Raw genomic sequence first — 20756 nt, 5'->3', positions numbered from 1 at the left:
CTGAGCTGACAAGATTAGAAATAAGACATGCTTGTAGTGAGGCATCATGGGCGGACCCCTAACTCCAGCTACTTGAGTGACTGAGGCAAGCAGACCCTAAGTCCAAAGCCTGCCTAGGCTATAGAACAAATTCAAGACTACTGTGGGCAACTTAATGGAATCCTGTCTCAAAATAAGAATTGTTTAAATAATAAAAAATGTTTGGTTTATATATAGCATACACACACACACACACACACATATATATATGTTTGGTGTTTTTGAAAACAAGGTCTCACTATATATCTCTGGCTGTCCTGGAATTCACTATAGATCGGACTAGCCTCGAACTCAGAAAAATCTGCCTGCCTCTGTCTTCCAAGTGTTGGGATTAAAGGCCAATGCCACCGCACCTGGCTAATAAATAAATTCTTTTTTAAAGGGTTAGTGATGTAGTCAGAGTGCTTGCCTACCATGCTGTAGGCTCTGGGTTCACTCTCTAGCATCATCAAATAATTAGGGGAAAGAGTGCTGTGAGAGAACAGAGTAGAAACAGGAGTTTAGAGTCACGGCGTCACTTGGTGGTAGAACGCTGGCCAGGAGTTCCAGCCCCAGCACTGCAAAGAGGAAAACAAAACCCTTGAGTTTCAAGAGAGGAACAAAGGGAATTTAAATTTTCCCCAGAGTTTCATTTATGTGCCTTTCAAAGTATATGATATGGTAGAACATAAATGTCATTATTGGGGAAGCAAAGGCAGGCAGATCTCTGAGTTTCAGACCAGCCAGCACTCACAGTGAAACTTTATATTAAAACAATAACAAAACACGAGCAAACAAAACCCTGATGATACCAGTATACAGCAATCGTTACCTCAAAAGCCACAACGCACTTATGAACTTGTGGTGGGCATTGAACCCAGGGTCATATGCATGCTAGGTGAGACCTTTTTCACTGAGCTACACCCTAGCCCTCACACTTTGCAATTTATAAACACTTGGAAGTGAGCTGCAAATGGTGGCCCACATCTGTAATCCCATCGCCTAGTAGAGGTGGGGCAGAGGATTTGAGTTCAAGCTGTCCTTGGCAATGTGAATTAAATGCTAACTTGTGCTACTTGAGACCATCTAAAACCAACCAACAAAAACAAACCACCTGTCAAACTTGAAATGAAAACCTGTGAGAGAAGATAAAGGCTTTTCCAAAATCTATTTAGGGTTAAGTTGGTGGAGGGGGTGGGAGATCCCCACCATTCCTGGGATGGCTGTCAGCTGAGGGAGAGGGATGACCTTCGTTTTGACAAGTCGGCTCCATGGCAACTTCACTGACTGGATTTGGAAATCACCTGGGAGACACAGCTCTCAGTGTGTCTTGTTTTTCTTTATTTCATGTGTGTGTTTTGCCTGCTTCTATGTCTGTCTACCACATGCATGTCTGCTGCCTGTGGGACCAGAAGAGGGCATTGGATCCCCTGGAACTGGAGCTACATTTGGGTGTAAGCTGTCGTGTGGGTGCTGGGAATGGAACCCAGGTCCTTTGCAAGAGCAGCCAGTGCTCTTAGGTGCTGAGCCATCCCTCCTTCTGAATTTGATTTTGAGTTTCCAGAGATTTAACTGATGGAGACCCACCCTGGGGTCTGGCAGGATCTTTCCATGGGCTGTGGTCCTGAACAGAATAAAAAGGGGGGAAAGGAAAAGTCAGTTAAACACACAGACATTCCCTTCTCTCCTTCCTGGTTGGCACTACCAACCACGCTGTTCCAGGCTGCCATGCCTTCTCCGCCATGGTGCACTGCACTCCCCTGAACTATGAGCCAACATAAACCCTCTCTCTAGCTGCCTTTAGTCAGGTCACCACAAGGAGCTAAAGAGCATGCCTTCCGGCCTAATTCTCTATTTAATCATCTCCTTTCTAACTCCCTTGACTTCTTTGCAGAACAGCATAGAGCCCAGGCTAACACATTTTACATTCCAGTAACCAGCCTGTCCAGGGGCACCGTGTATTTCAGAATGAGAAAGCTGTGGCTCAGAGCATGAGTGTCCCCTAAGTCCCCAGTCATATTCTGACCATGACATTCTTCCTTAGGGGTTACTGCAGCCACTCTTGGAAACCACCCAGCTAGCTGCTTAAGCTTCCTTTAGGATCGTTCTGTTTCTATCATATTGCCACTGATTTCAGACGTCTGGCTATGGAACACACACAGTGAGATACTTAGAGACGTGTACTCTTGTGTGAGGTCGTGTGAGCATTGGTGTACGTGTGGACGGGCACTCCTGTGGAGGTCAGAGGACCTTTGGTGCCAGTCCTTCATCTCACCTTGAGATGGTCTTTTATTTCCTGGTATGCCAAGCTCACTGGCCCTCCAGCTTTTGGGTTCTTCTGTCCCCACATCCCATTCACCGCAGGAACATTGAATTAGACACGTGCTACTGTGCTATTATGTAAAGAACTCATGCTTGTGCCACAGTGCTTCTTATGTACTGAGCCATTTCCCCAGCATCAGTCCCAGCTCCTGTTTTGTTTTTTTACAATTGCTGACTTTCTCCATATCCAACTTAGCCTAGTCACTTCTGGTGACTTACATGTGAGGGAAGCCCCCAAGGAACACTCTTCATGAATGCCTAATAGCTGGTGTTTTTTCGTTAAGTAATATAAACAGCAAATTTAAACCTCATGCTTTAGCCAGTTACAGTTATACAGCAACTCTGTCCCTCACTGCATTGTCTTTCTCTTTTTGTTTTTTTGAGATAGGGTTTGTGTGGCCCTGCTGTCCTGGAACTCACCGTGCAGACCACCTGCCTGCCTCTGCCTCCAGTGCTGGGATTAAAGGCCTGGGCCATCATGTCCGGCTCCTCCTATATTTCTTATGTAGAGGGTACATTAAGCGTAATACACTTTAAAAGGCTAAACAGCATGTTAGAACTAGTCCATAATTGGGGGCTGGAGAGACAGCTCAGTGGTTAAAAGCACTGACTGCTCTTCCGAGGTCCTGAGTTCAATTCCCAGCAACCACATGGTGGCTCACAATCATCTGTAATGGGATCTAATGCCCTCTTCTGATATGCAGGCGCATGAGTGTGTGTGTCACACACACACACACACACACACACAAACACACACACACACACACACACACAAACATCTTTTTTAACAAAGTGCATAATCAGTGAGTTTCATCCCTGGGACCTACATGGTGGGAGCAGAGAGCTGACTCCCAAGTTGTCCTCTGAGCTCCATACCCCTGTGGTAAATAAAATTACAAGAGATATTCTGTGACCCAAAGGCAGGCTTGGTTTGCTCTTCTTTTCAAAAGACTACAAAGGAGGGGGGTGACTTAATCTTACTCTAGTTAACACCGTCTAACAGGAACTGCTAACAGTGAAACCAAGAAAAATAAACACAAACAGGAACAAATGACCTTTTATTTCATACGATGATACAAAGGCAATTGTGTGTAGCAACAGTCTGACAGCCAGTCCAAATTCTTGGGAGGAAGTAAATTCATAGTAAATGTCATGACGGCTGGTCAGAGAGAAGGTCAGAGGAGGCGAGAGCCAAGACAGAGATGGCTACAGCTAATAAATAACGTAGGTGCAGCCCGACCTCAGGGTGCCAACCTGAGGCTCGCTAGCTGGGTGACCTCTGCTGCTGCTTAAGCAGGACCCACAGCAGCCGTGGGGATTCTCAAAGGGCATGTGGCACAGTTCTACTGGGTATTCAGGGAAGGAACATCCTCTCAAGTAACTGAGACATCTGAAGGCGCTGTAACCTGGGCTCATTACTGTCTTGCAGCTGGCCCCTGGGACATTTGGAATGGCATCCTCTTAAAGAAAACATACTTGAAAGCCAGGTATAGTGGCTCACACCTTTAATCCCAGCACTCGGGAGACAGAGGCAGGTAGATCTCTGTGAGTTCTAGACCAGCGTGATCTACAGAGTTCTAGGACAGCCAAGGCAACAGAGCCCCCCATCTCCTCTGTCTTAAAGAAAAAGAAAAAAGGCACACTTGTCGCATCCCCTAACCTTGATTTTGAGGTTTTAACAGGATCTTTTTCCTTTTTTCCTTTCTTTCTTTCTCTGTCTTTTGGAGATTGAGCGGGGCTGTGTAACCCAGCGATCTTCTGATCCTCCTTCCTCAGCCTCTGAGTGCTTAGATTATAAGTGTCTCCTACTGCGCCAGCCTTAGCATTTTCCTTTAACTTGGAGAAAATGTTTTCTCAGAAAACTCTGTTCCAAACACAATGTCACTGTGGGGTCAGATCCTTTCTTGGCCCCGCCTCTACCTAGATCTGTTCACGGAGGCCTCCAGCCCGGCCTGCACTTGTGGGTCTCATGAAGGACACTTCTCCAAGACTTACATTTATAACAGGGACAGACCACAGACTGTCACTAATTAAAACTGCTTATTGGCCTTCGATATCCATATGGAAACTCTGCATAAAAATTAGTTTAATTTTTATGTTTTATGTAAGAATATCGAACCAAACATCAAAGCCATCAGAGGCTCAGTAGCATGATTTACCTATCTTTTGGAATAAAGAGATTTTTTTTTAAAGTTTATGACTTTTAATCCAAGGACAAAGGTTTCCAAATTCAAGTCTGGAGCTGTCTTTGTTAGTCAGAGCTTAAGGGTCCAGGTTTCTCAGGATAAAAGCATGATGTAGGTAACAGAGAAGAGATGGATTGAACTTCAAGCATGATGTGGGTTGTCTCTTGTTGCTAAAATCAAGCAGGATTAGCTCAGCAGCTTGGTAGATAGAACTCAGTACAGGCTACAGAAAAGCTTCAAGAATTCAGATATACAGATGAACCCAATGAAAAAAACAACCCTTTCTCAGTATTCTAGAGCATTATATAAATCTTTAAAATTCCTATCACTCACATTTTAAGAAATAAATTTATACTTTGGTAAGGCACTCCTGGAATACAGTTTAGAAACAGTTACATTTTGAGCTAGGGTAAGCCATCCCTTTGTGGGAGGGATGGTGAGTGCCCTGCCCACTCAGTCTCTACGGTCTCCATGACCGTGGGGGTTCGCCTTCACCAGGAAGGGCTCTGCACTAACTGTACTGCCCACATTGAGTGGAGAATTCAAAAGTAGTTGCTCTTTTTCTCCTGAAGCTGCTTCATTTGACAGAGAGCAGTAACTTGGATCAGCTCCGCCTACAAAGGCAGCAGATGGAAGACTTCACGGACTTCATCCTCTGACTGCTCACAGGCCGTACTTAATGGCGAATCGGATGCTTGCTAGCAACCTGACAGCTTTTACCTCTAAACAAGAATTTGGATTCCACCATTCTTATTGCTAAGTAAAACAAACACCAATGTTTACAAAACAGTAATTACCACTTAGGAGGCTTTCATAGAAAGGGTTGGGTGGGGTTCCACTCTTTTCTACATGATGAGAGAAAATGAGGGAGCAGGGCTGAGGGGAAGCCATCCGGCTTCACTCCATAGAAGAGGGCACTGAGCCTGTCGGGGGAGGGGGACTTAACTGCGGGCTTCAGGAGTGTGAACTGAGGCGCCGCTGGACCAGGTCTTTGCTTCCGAGGAGTAATGGAGGTTCCTAGAAAGACAGTTGTGAGGTGTTGCCTGTTTTTATTCCTCTGGGCGGCAAGTGACCCATTACTTCCCATAGAACTTTTTGTTGAGAAGGAAGATCAGGAGGTTGACATTGACTTTAGCTCTATCAAATAACTTCATGACCGCAACCCCTTCATACTGTAGCTGCAGCAAGTCCTGTTTAAAGACAAAACACAACAATTTAACCATCAGATCTGGAACGGGAAAAGGAAGGAAGGAAAGGTGTCCATGAGGGGAGGGTCCAGGAGAGGTGAGGCAGGCCTCATGTGCCAGATGTAAAATGGGGAGGTGAGACACACGTTCTCAGTGCAGAGGTTCATACCGCATGGCCACCTGGGTCCGCACAGCCACCCTGGGTGCTGAAGCAACAGGGAGTTCTGGCTGAGGGAACCCTCAAGCTAACTTGGTCTTAGGCTATCATTTAGTTTACAGTAAAATATTCTAAACATATGAAGGAAAATTAAGAGTTATGTTCAGTTAAAATATGTTGAAGCCTTAGTTCAAAAGTTACAATGGCATTTTCTCATTGTTTCAGCTGTAGGTAGGTTAGAGGTTTTAATACACATGTATTAAAGACATTTCAATTCATGAAATATGCCAATGGCTGAAAATGAGAAAGGCCTGTAGTGCCTCAGTACCTACTAGATACCCCCAACCACCCCCAAACCCCTTTTGGCCCTTTGGCACAGGCTGGCCGAATACTGCTGTCTCCATGGTGGGTGGACAGGTATGGCTGCCATGCTTGGTTTCTACAGTGCTAGATCCAAACCAGGGTTCTGTGCATGCCGAACAAGTGTTTACCAACAGAGAACGATCTCCAGCCCTACAGTCTACTGGAGTCTTTTGTTTAAGGAGACTGAACCCAGGGTCTCTTGGGAACAGAATACACAGTCTCTACAGACAGCCATAGCCCCGCCAGACTCCAGCTTCAACTCTGCACGAGAAAGGTGCAAGCAAACAGGAGGAGCACAGTCATGGATGCCCAGCCTGTGCGTGGCATTGTGCAGGCACCTTCCCCTCTATATTGCCAGGTCATTACAAAAACTGTATGAAGCATGATCAATCTAAACTTTAAAGATGAGCTGCTGAGGCTCAGGGTGTTGGGTGGCACGGCCGTCAGGAGGAAAGAGCTGGCTCTGGGGTGATGGGGTCTGACAGGCTGTTTTCTAACACTCTCTGCTGTCCTGACAGCATATGGCAGCACTGTCATTCCTACCACTAAACTTTTGAGAGTGATGACGAGAGAGGGCATGAAGGGATTGCAGTGTCACAAGGATGGGGACCATGGTGTGTCCTCTCTGCCTAGCCTAACCCTAAGCCCATGCACCGACGAGCCAGACAATTTGCTGACTCTGAGCAGCGGTGTACACGTTGCCTTAGCAGACTGGCTGGCCTGCAGGCACAGTGAAACCAGTGGGATAAGGGACTGTGTGTGGCAGTGCTTAGTTACAATGGACGAAGAAAACCTTTCCCGTTTACTAATTAGTATGCAGAGAGAGACTACTGGTTACCAACAAGGAAATAAAGATGACTAAGACATACTGTTTTAGGAGTTCCCAGTTTTGGGGTGGCAGGGAAATGAGTCAGCTCACAGTGTCAACAGAGGATGTCTCTCAGGGCTGCTGAGTCAAAGGGAAGGGCCACCGCTGTGGCTGCAGGCAGGCAACAACAGTGCCAGTGCTCACTGTTTGATGGCGGTAGAAGGCAGAGACGAGAGGGAGGGAGGCCAATTACACAAGGGTAGAGCATCCTGAGCAGGAGCTGGAATGCTTACTCGCAGAGAGGCACCAGCCTGCTTTGCTAGACCACAGCAGTGGAAGCAGGGCATGGTGGGACACGGAAGAGTAGCTGGGCAGCAGAGCATGTGTGAGACCCTAAGTTTGATTCTCAGCATTGCAAAAAAATAAGCCAGCCAGGCTGGAGGGATGGCTCAGTGGTTAGGAGCACTGACCACTCTTCCAGAGGTCCTGAGTTCAAATCCCAGCAACCACATGGTGGCTCACAATTATCTGGAATGGGATCTGATGCCCTCTTCTGGTGTGTCTGAAGACAGCTACAGTGTACTTACATACATAAAAATAAATGAATCTTAAGAAAAAGAAACCAACCAATAGAAACCACAAGAGGCCTACTATGTGGTGCACACATAGTTGGGTCTGGGCACTGCTTATGAATCCTCTCAATTTTCTGCTTGTTTCTGGTCTTGGATTTTGAAGATCACCTTCACTATACAGGCTGGCCTCACACGGAATCTTCTTGCCTCTGTTTCTGGAGTGCTGGATTACTGGTGTGTGTCACCATCCCTACTGGGTACAATTTTTTAATGTGCAAAACTAGATGTTTAGGCAGTTAGGCATGGTAGCACATATCTATAATCCCAGCATTTGCAAGAAACAGGAGAATCAAGAGTTTAAGGCCAGCCTCAACTATACAGTGGATGTGAGAATAGCTTGGGCTGTATGAGATTCCTCCCACTCCCCAAAATTAGACATTTGGGGTTGGAAATAGAGCTCAGTGGGAAACAGCTTCCCTAGCAAGCACAAGTCCTGAGGGTTGGGCCTAAGCACCAGGAAAAAAAGTTAGGACACTTAGAAATAGAAACTGTTATGTTATAAAATTGTTAGAATTCATTTCGAATTTAAGATGCAACTCAGACTCACATAGAGGCAATGCACTCGCACGTTTCTCAGTAGTATTCCTAACCATGTATCCACATCAGACACAAATGAGAAGAAAAACAGAGGTCAAGGACTGCGCAGCGTGGAGTCTCACACTGCTAACACTTACAGTCAGGCCCTTCCTTCACGCCAGGGCACCAGCTCAGTCCAGGGCACACTAGTGTGTGTCGGTGCACTCTGAAGCACTTTAGACCACACCCACTCCCCAAACCCTTGGCTTCTCCCATCAACTCGGAGCTGAGCTCTTTGAATACACAGATTTCCCCAAAGGGCCTTCTCTTATCTTTTTCTCCTACCTCACCCGAGCTTCAGGCCCAGGGCTGTGCACACCCACCTGATAATGCAGCATGAAAGTCTCCATCTGAACGCCCATGAACTTGGCCTTCACTTCAAAGTCTCCAACTTCTTCTGTTGGACCAATTTCGAAGATAACATTTTTAAATCTGTTGAAACACAACACCGTATGTGTGAGTTTTGAGTGTTTAGGTACTAAGACTCTGAGATTGGGAGAGGGAGGCATCAGGGGTGCCTGGAAGAAGGTCCCGGACCTAAGTTCTCCTGGAGAGGTGGCACCATTGGCAGAACATCCTGCCGTGTCGTCTGCTTTGACACCTGGAGAGAGAAATGGTCACCTCTCCCTGAAGCACTTGCAATTTGTTCTAAGACGGCCTATGGGAATGTCACAAAAGCCTGAAATGGTGAGACAAGATGGCTCTTCCTCCCTGAAGCAGTGGTCAAAAGTTAGTGAGTAGGGTATGGGGGCGTACACCTTTAACCCCAACACTCGGGTGGCAGAGGAAAACAGATCCCAGCTTGGTCTACAGAGAGGGCTCCAGGATACCCAGGGCTACACAGAGAAACCCAGTCTTGGGGTTGGGGGGAGGGAACAAAGGGAGGAGGGTGCTTGAGGATTGGGAAAGTCCACACTGCCCTAGGCAGGAAGCTGCACAGCACCAGTAATAAGTACGGTTGTGCTGCTCCCCAGGAGAACAAGGCGCATCACCCACATTTCCAGAGCTCCGTGGAGCTCTACAGACAGAGTGGGGAGCCAGCAAGGGTGCACAAGACAGCTCCAAGGGGATAAAGGGGCGCTCACAGAATCTGTGCTCAGAAATGGGCTGGTTTCATTTTACCTGCTTGGGGCGTCTCCTTTCTAAGGATAACTGCCTTGTGCAGTAGTCAGTGTGGATGCCCTAGGTAAGGCTTCTAGATTCTACGGCCATAGCAGGAAGTGAGAAAGAGGAGACCAAACCGAGGGGCACGGAACAGCAGTGGGAGGTAATGACAGACAGAGAGGATGAATCCAGGTCAGAGACGGGGGATTGCCAAGTGCCAGAACAACCACACAACCAAACACCTACAGCAAATCAGAAACACGAAAGTCCCAAGCTGAAAAACTGACCAGAGGGAAAAAACAGAAGATGAGTCATACCGAAATCACACCAAAACCAAACCTGCCACAAACACAAGCCCTCAACCAGAAATCTAAGAAACAAACTTTAAAGAGATACTTTTAATTTTAATTTAAAAAAGGAAGAAAAAGAAATGTATCGTGTGTGTGTGTGTGTGTGTGTGTGTGTGTGTGTGTGTGTGTGTGTGTGTGTGTGTTGAATCTGCGTGTGTGAACATGTTTTTATGTGGAAGCCAGAAAAGGGCATCAGATCCCTGGAGCTGGAGTTACAGATGATTGTCTGGCTTGGGTGCTAGGAATTGAACTTGGGTGCTCATAACCACTCCAGCCCTACCACTCCCCATCTCTCCAGCCCTTATGGAGGTATTTTATACAATCATGGCTGGCAGGGAGGAGTAGCATGTGCCCTTTCCCACACCCACAAGCCCTGCTGGAACTATGGCAACAATGTATCAGCACCATTTGCAACCACTGTGGTGGACAGCACTGCAGAGCCCCTACAGCCAATGTGAGTTACCACATGGTCCTCCACCCGACTTCCGGCACACACAGGAAGAGAGTAGGCACTCAGGGAGAGGTCTGCACCTGTTTGGTGCAGCATTGCTCACAATAGCTTAGAGCCGGAAACAGCGCCTGCCCATCAATGCATGAATGGCTGAACAAAATGTGGCACATACAGACAATAGAATATTATTCAGCCTTAAAAATGAAGGAAATCCTGTCATGTGGTTAGATCTCTAGCACATTATGTTAAGTGAATGCCCAAGCCAGTCACGGAAGATAAAAAGTGCACGGTGTCACTTACGTGAGGTAACTAATGCAATCAAATGCAAGACCCATAAAGAGTGTGGTGGCTTCTGGAGGCTGGAGGGAGGGAGAGATGGAGTGAATCTTACGAGATGAGAACCTTCTAGTCAACTGGCCCATGATGTGCATATACTAATTATACCCTTGAAAATGGTTACAGCGTGCACTGTGACATGTATTTTTGTAGTAGTTTTTAAAAATCACTCCTGGATCAGAAATTCAACCTTAGGTATCTATTATGTTAAAAAGCAATCATGGCCCAGAGTGGTAGTGTATACCTGTAATCCTAGCACAGACAAGGTTCAGGAGAGGATGGTGAGTTTAAGGTCAGCTTGGGCTACACAATGAGGCCTCATCACCACCACCACAAAACAAAAGCTGAGCATGCTGCTGTGTGTGTAGTCCTAGCTTTGCAGAAGGCTGCGGAGGGAAGATGAACTGAGCCCATAAGCGGCAGAGCCAGGCACTATAGGAAATATGTAATCATATGATCTCACTCTGTAGACCAGGCTGACCTCAAACTCAGAGATCTGCCTGCTTCTGCTGGGAGTGTTGGATTAAAGGTACCCGCCACGCCGCCTGGCCATGCAAATGTCTCATGATAGAGTGTATCAATACAAGTTGGATACATGACATCAAAGACAACAACATCCTCATTTCTGTTTAGCAGGTGAGGTAGATCACTTGTACACAGTGGGCAGACACATGACCTTCTCTGAATATCAGCACAGAGGGAAGCTTACTCCTCTAGTAGTTTCTCTCTAGCTTTGGCACGCTGGTGCCTCTCTCATGCTTCACCCTGCTTTCTAAGGTTAATTAGACACATGTATTTCAGAATTAGAAGTGCTAAGTACCTTCTGAATCAAAGGAAGGGAGAGTCAGCAGCCCCAGCTCAATACATGCTTTCTAACAAAGTAGGCCGGGGCCGGCAGGGGACACTGGGCCAGTGTCCTGAACTGGCCTGACCCAGCGTTCTGACCCAGGGGTAACGCCAACTGTGCTTCCAAGAAAGGATGCAGGCGATCCCCATGTGGAACACAGCAAAATGTTTTTGTGGGTATGTGTGGTGGTTTCAATGAGAAGAGAATGGCTCTCATATAAGCCTGAATGTTTGGTCCCCGGTTAGTGAAACTGTTTGGGAAGGATTAGGAGGTGTGGCCTTGTTAGAGGAGGTTTTCCGCTGATTTTGAGATTTCAAAAGCCGATGGCAGGCCCAGTCTACTCACTCTCTGCTGGTTACTTGTGGATCAGATGTGAGCTTTCGGCTACTGCTCTGGCTCCGTGCCTGCCTACTGCCCGCTGCCAAACTCCCTGTCCTGGCAATCGTGGACTAACCCTCAGAGACTAATGTTTTCTCTTATAAGCTGCCATGATCTCTGTGTTTTGTCAGCAATGGAACAGTAACTAGGACAGCATGTGGTCAGATAAAGCAAACGAGAGAATGGGTTCCTGGGGCATGCACACACACTAGTGTCAACGTGCCTGGGGCAAGTGGTCCATAAACAAGGAAAAGACATTCATCCTCAGGTGGCAAGCTCTTAGGGAATAAAGGTACCGGTTTCTACTCATATGGTAGAAAGGGATAACCAACTCCTGCAAGCTGACACCCGACTCCATCGACATATCACGGTGTACACACATATAAAATAAATACAACTTTTAAAAAGACATTCTCAGCTAGGCAGTGGTGGCACACACCTTTAATCTCAGCACTCTGGAGGCAGAGGCATGCAGATCTCTGTGAGTTTAAGGCCAGCCTGGTCTATGTAGTGAGTTCTAGGACATCCAGGGCTACACAGAGAAACCCTGTCTCAACAACCCCTCCTCCCCACCAAAAAAACCCTGTAATCTCTTTTATTACCAGGTCAAAGAACTTTGTAAAATGTCTCCCTGAACATTAAAAAAAACATATTTATGTATAAATGTATAAAATATATAAAAGAGCCACTTAGAAAGAGAAATAAGAACAACGAGATAACGATGTGATGAATTCGAAACTAAAAACCAGCTTCTAAAACAAAGTCAGAACGGAAATGAGAGGACATGGCCCCGCAGGTGAGGTGCCCACTGCCCAAGCACCAGGACCTCAGTTCAGAATCCCGACATCCGTGTAACAGGCAGAGCCCAGGGGCTTGCTAGACGGCCAGTCTAGGAGAACAGGTGAGCTCCAGGGTCAGGAAAGGCTGTGCCCCAAAATAATGTGGAGTGTGAAGAGGAACAGCATACCCAACACTGGCCATTGGGCTCTATGTTCACACTCACACACACACGCGCACACACACACACATGTGTGCACACATGATAAGGTGGAATGTGAAGGAAAAAAAAGAGCACTTGATACTGGCCACCTGTCTCCATGTTTACACACACACACACACTCACACACACACACACGGACACACGGACACCAGGACATGCATGTGTATACACCCACATTCTCTATCCCACATACGCAGATAAATTACATAACATAAAAAAAACCAGCACTCACTGGTTGGCTTGAAGGTCCTCAATTTCCAGAAGCACTCCCTTCTCATGCAGTCTCGCTGCTGTGTACTTCAGAGAAATCTTTTTGCTTTTTTTGCCTTTCATTTCCCTAGGCTTTTTGGAGACCCTGTGAAAGGTAAAAACCACATTATGACAGTGTCTTTAAGTAATTAACTACTACAAGCCTTAGGACTCATGGGAGTGAGGCCAGAAACACACACCAAAGCACTCACGGCACACCAATTCTAAAGCAGCAGACGAGTTTGAGGACTGGCCCTAGCAACCTCCACAAAACTGGGTGACGTCATTAGTTTGCTTCCTCCTTTATTTTAAATCATAGTGGAGAACAAGGCTACCGACTTAAGAGTGTGTCTGTGCTTCCATTTTTGGAACCAAACCTCTAACAATCCCATGTGAGGGGCCAGGGAGCAGGCTCAGAGGGTAAAAGCACTTGCTACACAAGCTGAACAATCCAAGTCTGATCCCCAGAACCCATGTCAAAAGCTGGACATCTCACGCTTGCACAGTGAGATGGGGGTAGGACAGGCAGACTGCCGAGGAGACCTGTTGGCCAGCTAGTGTGGAGTACACAGAGCAGAGACCTCCACAAGGTAGGAGAGCCCTGCTTCCCAAAAGTAGTTCTCTGACCACTGCACAAGGGCTGTGATTCAAGCATATACATAACATATTCGTGCACACAAACACAGATGCATATTAAAAACAAAAATTAATACTGGTAAGTAGAGTCACGAGGATCAGGTGCTCACAGCCAGCCTTGGCTACCTGGCGATTTCTCCCTCCAACACTTAAATAAAATAATATAAGAGAAAAGAAAAGAAATGAAGTGAAAAAAAAAAGTAATTTTTTTTTTTTTTTAGATTCCCCCCCCCCCAAAAAGTAATTTTTAAGGCCAGGCCATGATAGCACACACTTTTTGTTTAGATTTTTTTTTTTTCTTTTTTCTTTTTTTCCAGAGCTGGGGACCGAACCCAGGGCCTTGCGCTCGGTAGGCAAGCGCTCTTCCGCTGAGCTAAATCCCCAACCCCGATAGCACACACTTTTGATCCTGAAGTTTGGGAGGCAGAGGCAGGTCAATGTCTGTGTTTGAGGCTAGCTTGTTCTATAAGATAAGCTCCAGGACAGCCAAGGCTACACAGAGAAACCCTGTCTTGCAAAAAACAAACAAACAAACAAACTGAAGACGACTACAGTAAGTTTTAAGTCACTATAACTCAAAAAATAGACAATTTTAAAAAGATGTATCTATCCTCACATATATAAAATACAAATAAAGTGTCACCACGAAACAGTGGAAAAGTCCCTGTGAATCCTCAGTCTTGTAGGAAAAAGATGCTTTGCATACACAGGCAGAAGCAAAGCACAGGGGCGATAGCGGATGGGAAGTCAAGGGAACAGACACAGAGGTGGATGGGCTATCAGGGAAATTAAAGGCGGACATGAAGGAAAGTAACCATGGGAAGAAGACAGGCGAATGCTGTCCGGGGCCCAGGCCTCCGCAGGGTGTCAGGGAAGTGGGCAGGAGTGTGAGTGGGGACAGTCCTTAGGAAAGACAACTGAAGACTGCACATGACAGGCACTCCCAACTTCTGACCCATCCGTCTACGTCACTTCCAGAATTCACTTTCAGGAAATGCCTACACTGGCAGAGCAGCACATGTTTAAGAAGCTGGTATAGACATTTTTAGTAAGAATTTTAGATTTGTTATTTTATATGTGTAAGTGCTCTTTGTCTGCATGTATGTGTGCACCAGATCATGTGTGGTGCCTGCCCAGGCATCAGATTCCCTGGGGCTTCAGTGACAGACAGCTCTGAGCCTCCAGTGGGTGCTGAGAATCGAACCCGGGTCGTCTGGAAAAGCAGCCGGTGCTTTTAACCACAGTGCCATCTCTCCAACTTCAACCATCGGTTTTGCTTTTTTGTTTTGTTTTTAAAGATTAAGCAAACGTTCCTCAATGGGTCGCTGATTAACAGAACATCTTATCTAGCTGTCTCATGAAACAGTATTCAGCCATTCAAAGTGAAGACCTACTGTGTCTGTCTAGAAGACCTAAAAAAAGTCAACTGGGGCAAGGAGGACAGCTAGATCTTGGTTTCTAAGTGAAGTTAGGGTGGCCTGGTGAAATCACCATTCTAGACCTGAGCAGAGCAAACTACAAATTAAACCTGACCATGTGTCAGAAAGCCAGAGAGCACAGAAGACAGACAGAACATGCTAAAGGGTACAGGAGTCTGTTCTCGGCCTCTCCAGCAGCCCCGCCTCCCCGGGAGGACGAGCATGCTTGAGCTAGAGTAGAGGGGTGCAGCAAGCTCAATTTAAACTCTGGTGACTCTGTGGGAAGGGCTCATGGGTTCTTCAACCGTTCTGAGTTTTGAAATTTCTAAGCAGAAAAGGCTGGGTGTCTGCAATTTCTTCCCTGTAAGGCTGGCGGGCTCAGCCCAGGATCCTGCCCACAGGCATCAGGGAGCCTGAGGTCTATAAAATCTTTCCGAGGTTGGTCAGTTTGGAGACAGGCCTGCTACATGGTGGAACTTCAGGTGTGCACCATCATGCTCAGGGGGAGATTTGGAAGTCAAGTTAGACGTCCCCCTTCCACGATTCACTAACACCTAGACCGAACTAACACTTGAGAACAAGAGCTTAGCAATGAGCATCTCCAAGCTCCTCCCATCTCCCACGTCACAACAACAAACGGAGCCAGGCATTATGCACACATCAGAAGCAAAATCAAGAAGTAATGCAGCAGGTGGGTCCTGGGTGCTGTACTTCAGTGGCAGCCCGGGGCAGCAGTGACAAACACCTTTAATCCCAGCACCTGGGAGGCAGGGGCCGGCAGATATCTGAGTTCGAGCCCAGCCTCGGACTACAGAGTGAGTTCCCAACCAATTGGGAGACAGTGAGATCCTATCTCAAAAAAGAAAAAAAGAAAGAAAAGAAAAATTCAACATCGAGTCATCAATATGACTTAGCCAGTAAAACACTTCCCTAGTGAGCCTGGAGACCTGAGTTCAGTTCCTGGGAGCCATGGCAGACAGAGGGGAAAAACCCTTGAATTGTCCTTTGACACCCACACACACACCCTCCCTTCCCTCCCCACATTAGCAACAGGAAATTTAATAAAAATCAAAACACTTCTCTGGTCATGCTAGAAGCTGTTTCTTCTCTCCACCCCGCTGGTTCCCACCCTGGAACGACTGAAAACGAAGACTCACTTGCCCTTGCTGGCCAAGTTATCCAAGCAGGTCTTGATGTAGCTCTTGTAGTAATCCACCTGCTCTCCGTAAAAGGTGGCCTTCGAGTTCAGCGCCGAGTAGGTCTGCTGCAGCTTTACCAGCTCAGCCTTCCTCCTCTGCCTGTATCGCCGCTGATTCCGGATATCCTGAGGCACAACCAAGACAATCAGGGAAAAGATGACAGGCGGCCTGTGCCTCCTGAACCACCACACCATGGTCCATGACCACTACAGTGCGTCTGCGCTGAGCTCCAACCTGCCAGCCGACCTTACCAGGCGGCGGCCTGCACTCAAAACCTAAAAGAAACTCTAATCTCATCGGCCTATATCCACTAGCAACAGGGAAGCGTGTGCCCTGATTTTTGTGTGCTTAGGTTTACTTGCAAAGCTGGTCTGGACACCTCATAAACACTGCCCTGAGAGGGGGAAAAAGAAAGAACCAAGTTCCTCAGTCACAGTAGAACCCTGAGCCATGGCTTGGGGTGAGTCAAACAAATCGAGTTAATCAAGCAACTACCAACTTTACATATCCCACAGCAATCATAACAAACGGTCTGGAGGATTCTTTAAGAGTGACGAGAAACTCAGACACCAGAAACTCTAGTGAATGAAGGCTGGCACCCCATTAACTTGGACCACATAAAAATATCCACCTCAGAAGTGAAGTCCTGCTGTGAGAGTCAGAGCCGCACCTCAGCGCTCCGAAGCCTCTGTAAATAAGGCCAAGCGCCACTGCTCACTGTACCTTAGCGATGTCGTTGATGAGCTCCTGGTATCTGTTCTTTGGGTCCACCGTCCCAAGTTCCGTTAGCTTCTTTAGGCCAGTCTGGATCTTCTCTTTCTTCTCCTGGAGGCTGAGGTTGTTATCCTCCTTCATGGGCTTTGATTTTTTCATCTTGTCAGGGGTTTTGGCATCGCGGATAGCCCGTCTCTGCATGGCCCTCTGATGTTCAGCTTCCTGCAGATGGGGGGGGATCAACACAATATGTGCTCATCAGTTCACACAGGAGCCCGAGACTTAGAGAGCGCATTTGCACTCGGATACAGTTCTCAGACTCTGCACACATTTCCTCCCTCTCCCGAATGCCAGGCAGAGAACAGCACGAAGGGGAGATAGCTCATTCCATCTAGAATGTGCATCTGTGAATCCAGATGCCCAGCTTCCCCGACTCTAGGTATAGTCAGGAGAGCAGATGCTGAGCTACAGAAGACCCTGTCCCTTTATTCTAAATGAGGCTCAATAGAACCACATAAATCAATGTAGAGCCGTGTCTAGTACGCCATTGCGAGCTCCTCCCAAGAGGCCGCCTGAGCTGAGCAGGCTCTTGCTGCCCTCTGCTCCCCAGCAGCTACAAACACTGGAATAGCAACAGGCTCCCTTCCTCAGACTCAGCCATCTTTCCTCCTCTCCCTTGCTTTTTAAAAACACAGACACACAGCTCCTCACTGCGTAGGCCCTGCTGGCCTGAAACTAGCTAGGTAGACCAGGCTGGCCTCCAACTCACAGAGATATTCGGTGGGATCAAAGGCATGCCTACCATACCCAGCAACTCCTGGCATTTTTATAATCAATACTGTGGTTAATTTCTAATGGCCCTATGATTTCAGGTAGATATATCATCCTTTTCCTAATTGGAATTTAAGTTTGGAACCACATCTTGCACCAAGGTACTTCATCTAATTACAACAGTAGGACACTCATTAAATTACCAGACGGACTGATTCTGCCCCAGATTAAATTCTCGTTCATCCTGTGTTCGTTCTCCCTCTCCTTCTCCCTTCCTCTTTCTCTTCTGTTTGAAGGGAAAGGGGTTTCATGCCATCTGGATTCAGGAGTCACCAACTTCCCAGACAAATGAGCCCTAACTACTACTGTCCCGAGGAGAGATCCCTGCTCACCCTAGGGTCTAAGCCCTTCTCTGTCCCACTGACCCCATCTAGGAATGCATTTATCACCACAGAAAAGCTTCTCCTGTGTAGGACGAGTGTGAAACCTTCAATTGTACCTGTTCATTGGTGGCTGGGGTTTCTAGGATTTCAGACAAGGTCTCTCCTGGCTGGAACCGGATGACATCCACAATTAAACGTTTTGTACTGTAACAAGACGGGAATGTGTTTCAACATGGCGGCATGCTCCACCTCCTTGTCACCGGATCTAAGCAGCAGCTGAAGCACCCTCACACCACAGATGCCTCTCTACAGCACCCAGCGGAGTGCTGCACAAGGAGCAGGGAACCACAGTGGAGCGGGCGCAGGGCAGAGTTCCCAAGGTTCTAACTGTATAATACTAGCAAAAAAAGTCCAAGTACTGTGCAGGGCAATGCGGACTGTGGTGGGCAAGAGAGGCCAGGGTGGACGGACGACCCAGCGTGGCCCAGTAAACAGGGTTTCAAGCCACTCCCTTTTCCCTTTCAGTACTCACTTCAGTAAGATGGTCCGAGCGTCCATCTCTGCGTTCTCATCACCAGGCACGTCAAACTTGTTGGTCAGTGTGAGAGACACTTCAGTCTTAGCCAGCGCCTCCTTGCTGGGGTCATTTGAATTACCACAGCTTTCTCCTGCAGTTTCGGGAGTGTGGAAAGAATCAATGCAATAAAAAGACACTTTGAAGGGAAAATAAAACAAATAAATATGACTCAGGCCCAATATGACTCTTGCTAAACCAACACACTGAGTGTGGCAAGCACAAGAGAAGTAAAAGAAGAGACACTGAATGGTTAAGGAAAAGGGTCCATAACACAGTAACTTCATAAATGTGGGGGAAAACATTTTTCTAGGTCACAGTGATGCACACCTCTAATCCCAGCCCTCGGGAAGCTGAGACAGGTAGATCTCTGGGAGTCTGTAGTCAGCCTGGTCTTCTAGTGAGTTCTAGGCCAGAAAGGACTACAAAGTGAGACACCTCCCTCCAGCTCTGACCCCCATTCTCAAAAAGATTTCAACAATGTAACATCAAAATTCTCTCTCAAAATAGCCTTTCCTTTATAAAACATACACTTTCAAAATTATATATGCTAATGTTTGTCTTTGTATTTCAAAGTATCTTTCACTGGACTCAGCTCCTCTCAGATGGGATCTACACTGGTTTTGTTTCCCACAATGTATCTAGAATCAGAGAGACAATGACATCCTCCTCTCAGATTTTCAGTAGCTAATTAGGACATTACCTATAAGGGACTCAATGGTGGGCACCTCCCCAAGGTCGTCCAGCAGTTCATGGATGGGGTCGTTATGCTCTGGAGCAATGGCGTCCTGATGGTCCAACAGGAGCTGCAAAGAACCAGCGATTGATCACCCTCAGCCCTCTGTCCCCACCGGCAAGGCCAAGCAGGTATCTGCCCAAAAGACACCAACCAACAAAAGTGCCACAGCCAAAGAACTAACAAGCCAACCTAGTAAACTGTGAGGGACAGAGCAGCACACTGGACGTCACAGAACACCGCACACTGTAAAACCCCAGGAGACCCTGGCCTGGTCAAAAAAGATCCAAATGTTCCCATGTATGAAGGCACCTGACAAGCACAATACGACTGAGATTTGCTCAGTGTCCCAGGGACTTGCTTTGGTGAGCTGTTTTGGTTTTTTTTCCAGTGCTGGTTTTTAACCTCTGCCAACAGGCAGTATCTTCTTAGTCAGAAAAAGCACCCAGAGCTACTCTGCCATCATCTTCCTGCCACTCAACAAAGCCTCATGCATGCTACTGTCCCTGGTACTGTCTTCAGAGGGGACAGGATCTGAAATTCCATCAACATTTTACATACATCATTACACTTGTAATTCTTGATCTACATGTCTCCAGAGGGAGAAGGAAACTGTGCTTGAAAACTCTACACAAATAGGAAGCTTCCAAAGGAAAAATCCACAGCCACAGAGAGGAAGAAGCTGGTGTTCTAGGTCCTGTGAGAGGAGTAAGGTGAATGGCTGGTATAAGAGAGCATTTCACCAAGCCACAAAGCTCACAACGGACTTTTGGAGTCCATCACAGGTTCTGGCAGACATCAGTGTCAGTGTGGCTGATACTGAGGCTGGCAGTGGCTTAGGAGTGCCTTGCAGAGCAGAAGATGTCTGAGTATAAAGTAGGACTGGGCTGTAGCTCAGAGGCAGAGCACTTACTGCACATTAGGCCCTGGATCTGAGTCCCAGCAACGCCAAAGAGCAGCAGAGCAAAGGAAGAGGAAAAACCAAGGCGTTGCGGTGTGAATTAAGATCACAGCAAAGTGAGATGCCTGGCCATCCATCAGAGAGGAAGGAGGTGCCAGGGACAGTCATTAAGGGCAGAGAGATGCAACTCAGTAATTAAGGGAAAGCACTTACAGTGTGGGTGTTGATGATCTCACCAATGGAAATGTAGATAACCGGCTTGGTGAGGGTGACTAGATCGGAATACTCATCCACATTAAACTTATCCTGTAGCTCTGGGACATCGCAAGCGGCTTGGAAAAACCGTCTGAAAGTAAACACCAGCCAGTGCCATTGGAAGGGCAGCCAAGGGAAGGGCACACAGACAAACCAGCCAGGCCAATGGGATTCTAGAAAAGTGGCCACATGCTTGCTGCTCAAT

At 47.1% G+C, this 20756-nt stretch overlaps 1 protein-coding gene across 1 annotated transcript in view; it reads right to left on the bottom strand.

Annotated features, from left to right (window-relative positions):
• Positions 1 to 3379: 3379 nt before the first annotated feature.
• Iqgap1 (IQ motif containing GTPase activating protein 1) overlaps positions 3380 to 20756 on the bottom strand; it is a 91820-nt gene continuing 74443 nt past the window's right edge. Inside the window, exons 30-38 of the mRNA XM_032893334.1 lie at positions 20510 to 20642; positions 19363 to 19465; positions 18618 to 18753; positions 18202 to 18289; positions 16941 to 17153; positions 16176 to 16342; positions 12948 to 13070; positions 8573 to 8681; positions 3380 to 5716 (exon numbers count right to left, since the gene is read on the bottom strand). Coding sequence (XP_032749225.1) covers positions 5603 to 5716; positions 8573 to 8681; positions 12948 to 13070; positions 16176 to 16342; positions 16941 to 17153; positions 18202 to 18289; positions 18618 to 18753; positions 19363 to 19465; positions 20510 to 20642 — 1186 coding nt within the window. The 3' untranslated portion in view covers positions 3380 to 5602. The remainder of the gene's footprint in view (positions 5717 to 8572; positions 8682 to 12947; positions 13071 to 16175; positions 16343 to 16940; positions 17154 to 18201; positions 18290 to 18617; positions 18754 to 19362; positions 19466 to 20509; positions 20643 to 20756) is intronic.

This window comes from Rattus rattus, chromosome 2 (assembly GCF_011064425.1).
Source record: "Rattus rattus isolate New Zealand chromosome 2, Rrattus_CSIRO_v1, whole genome shotgun sequence".
NCBI classification, from domain to species: domain Eukaryota; kingdom Metazoa; phylum Chordata; class Mammalia; order Rodentia; family Muridae; genus Rattus; species Rattus rattus.
This window is presented reverse-complemented; position numbering and strand designations above follow the sequence as displayed.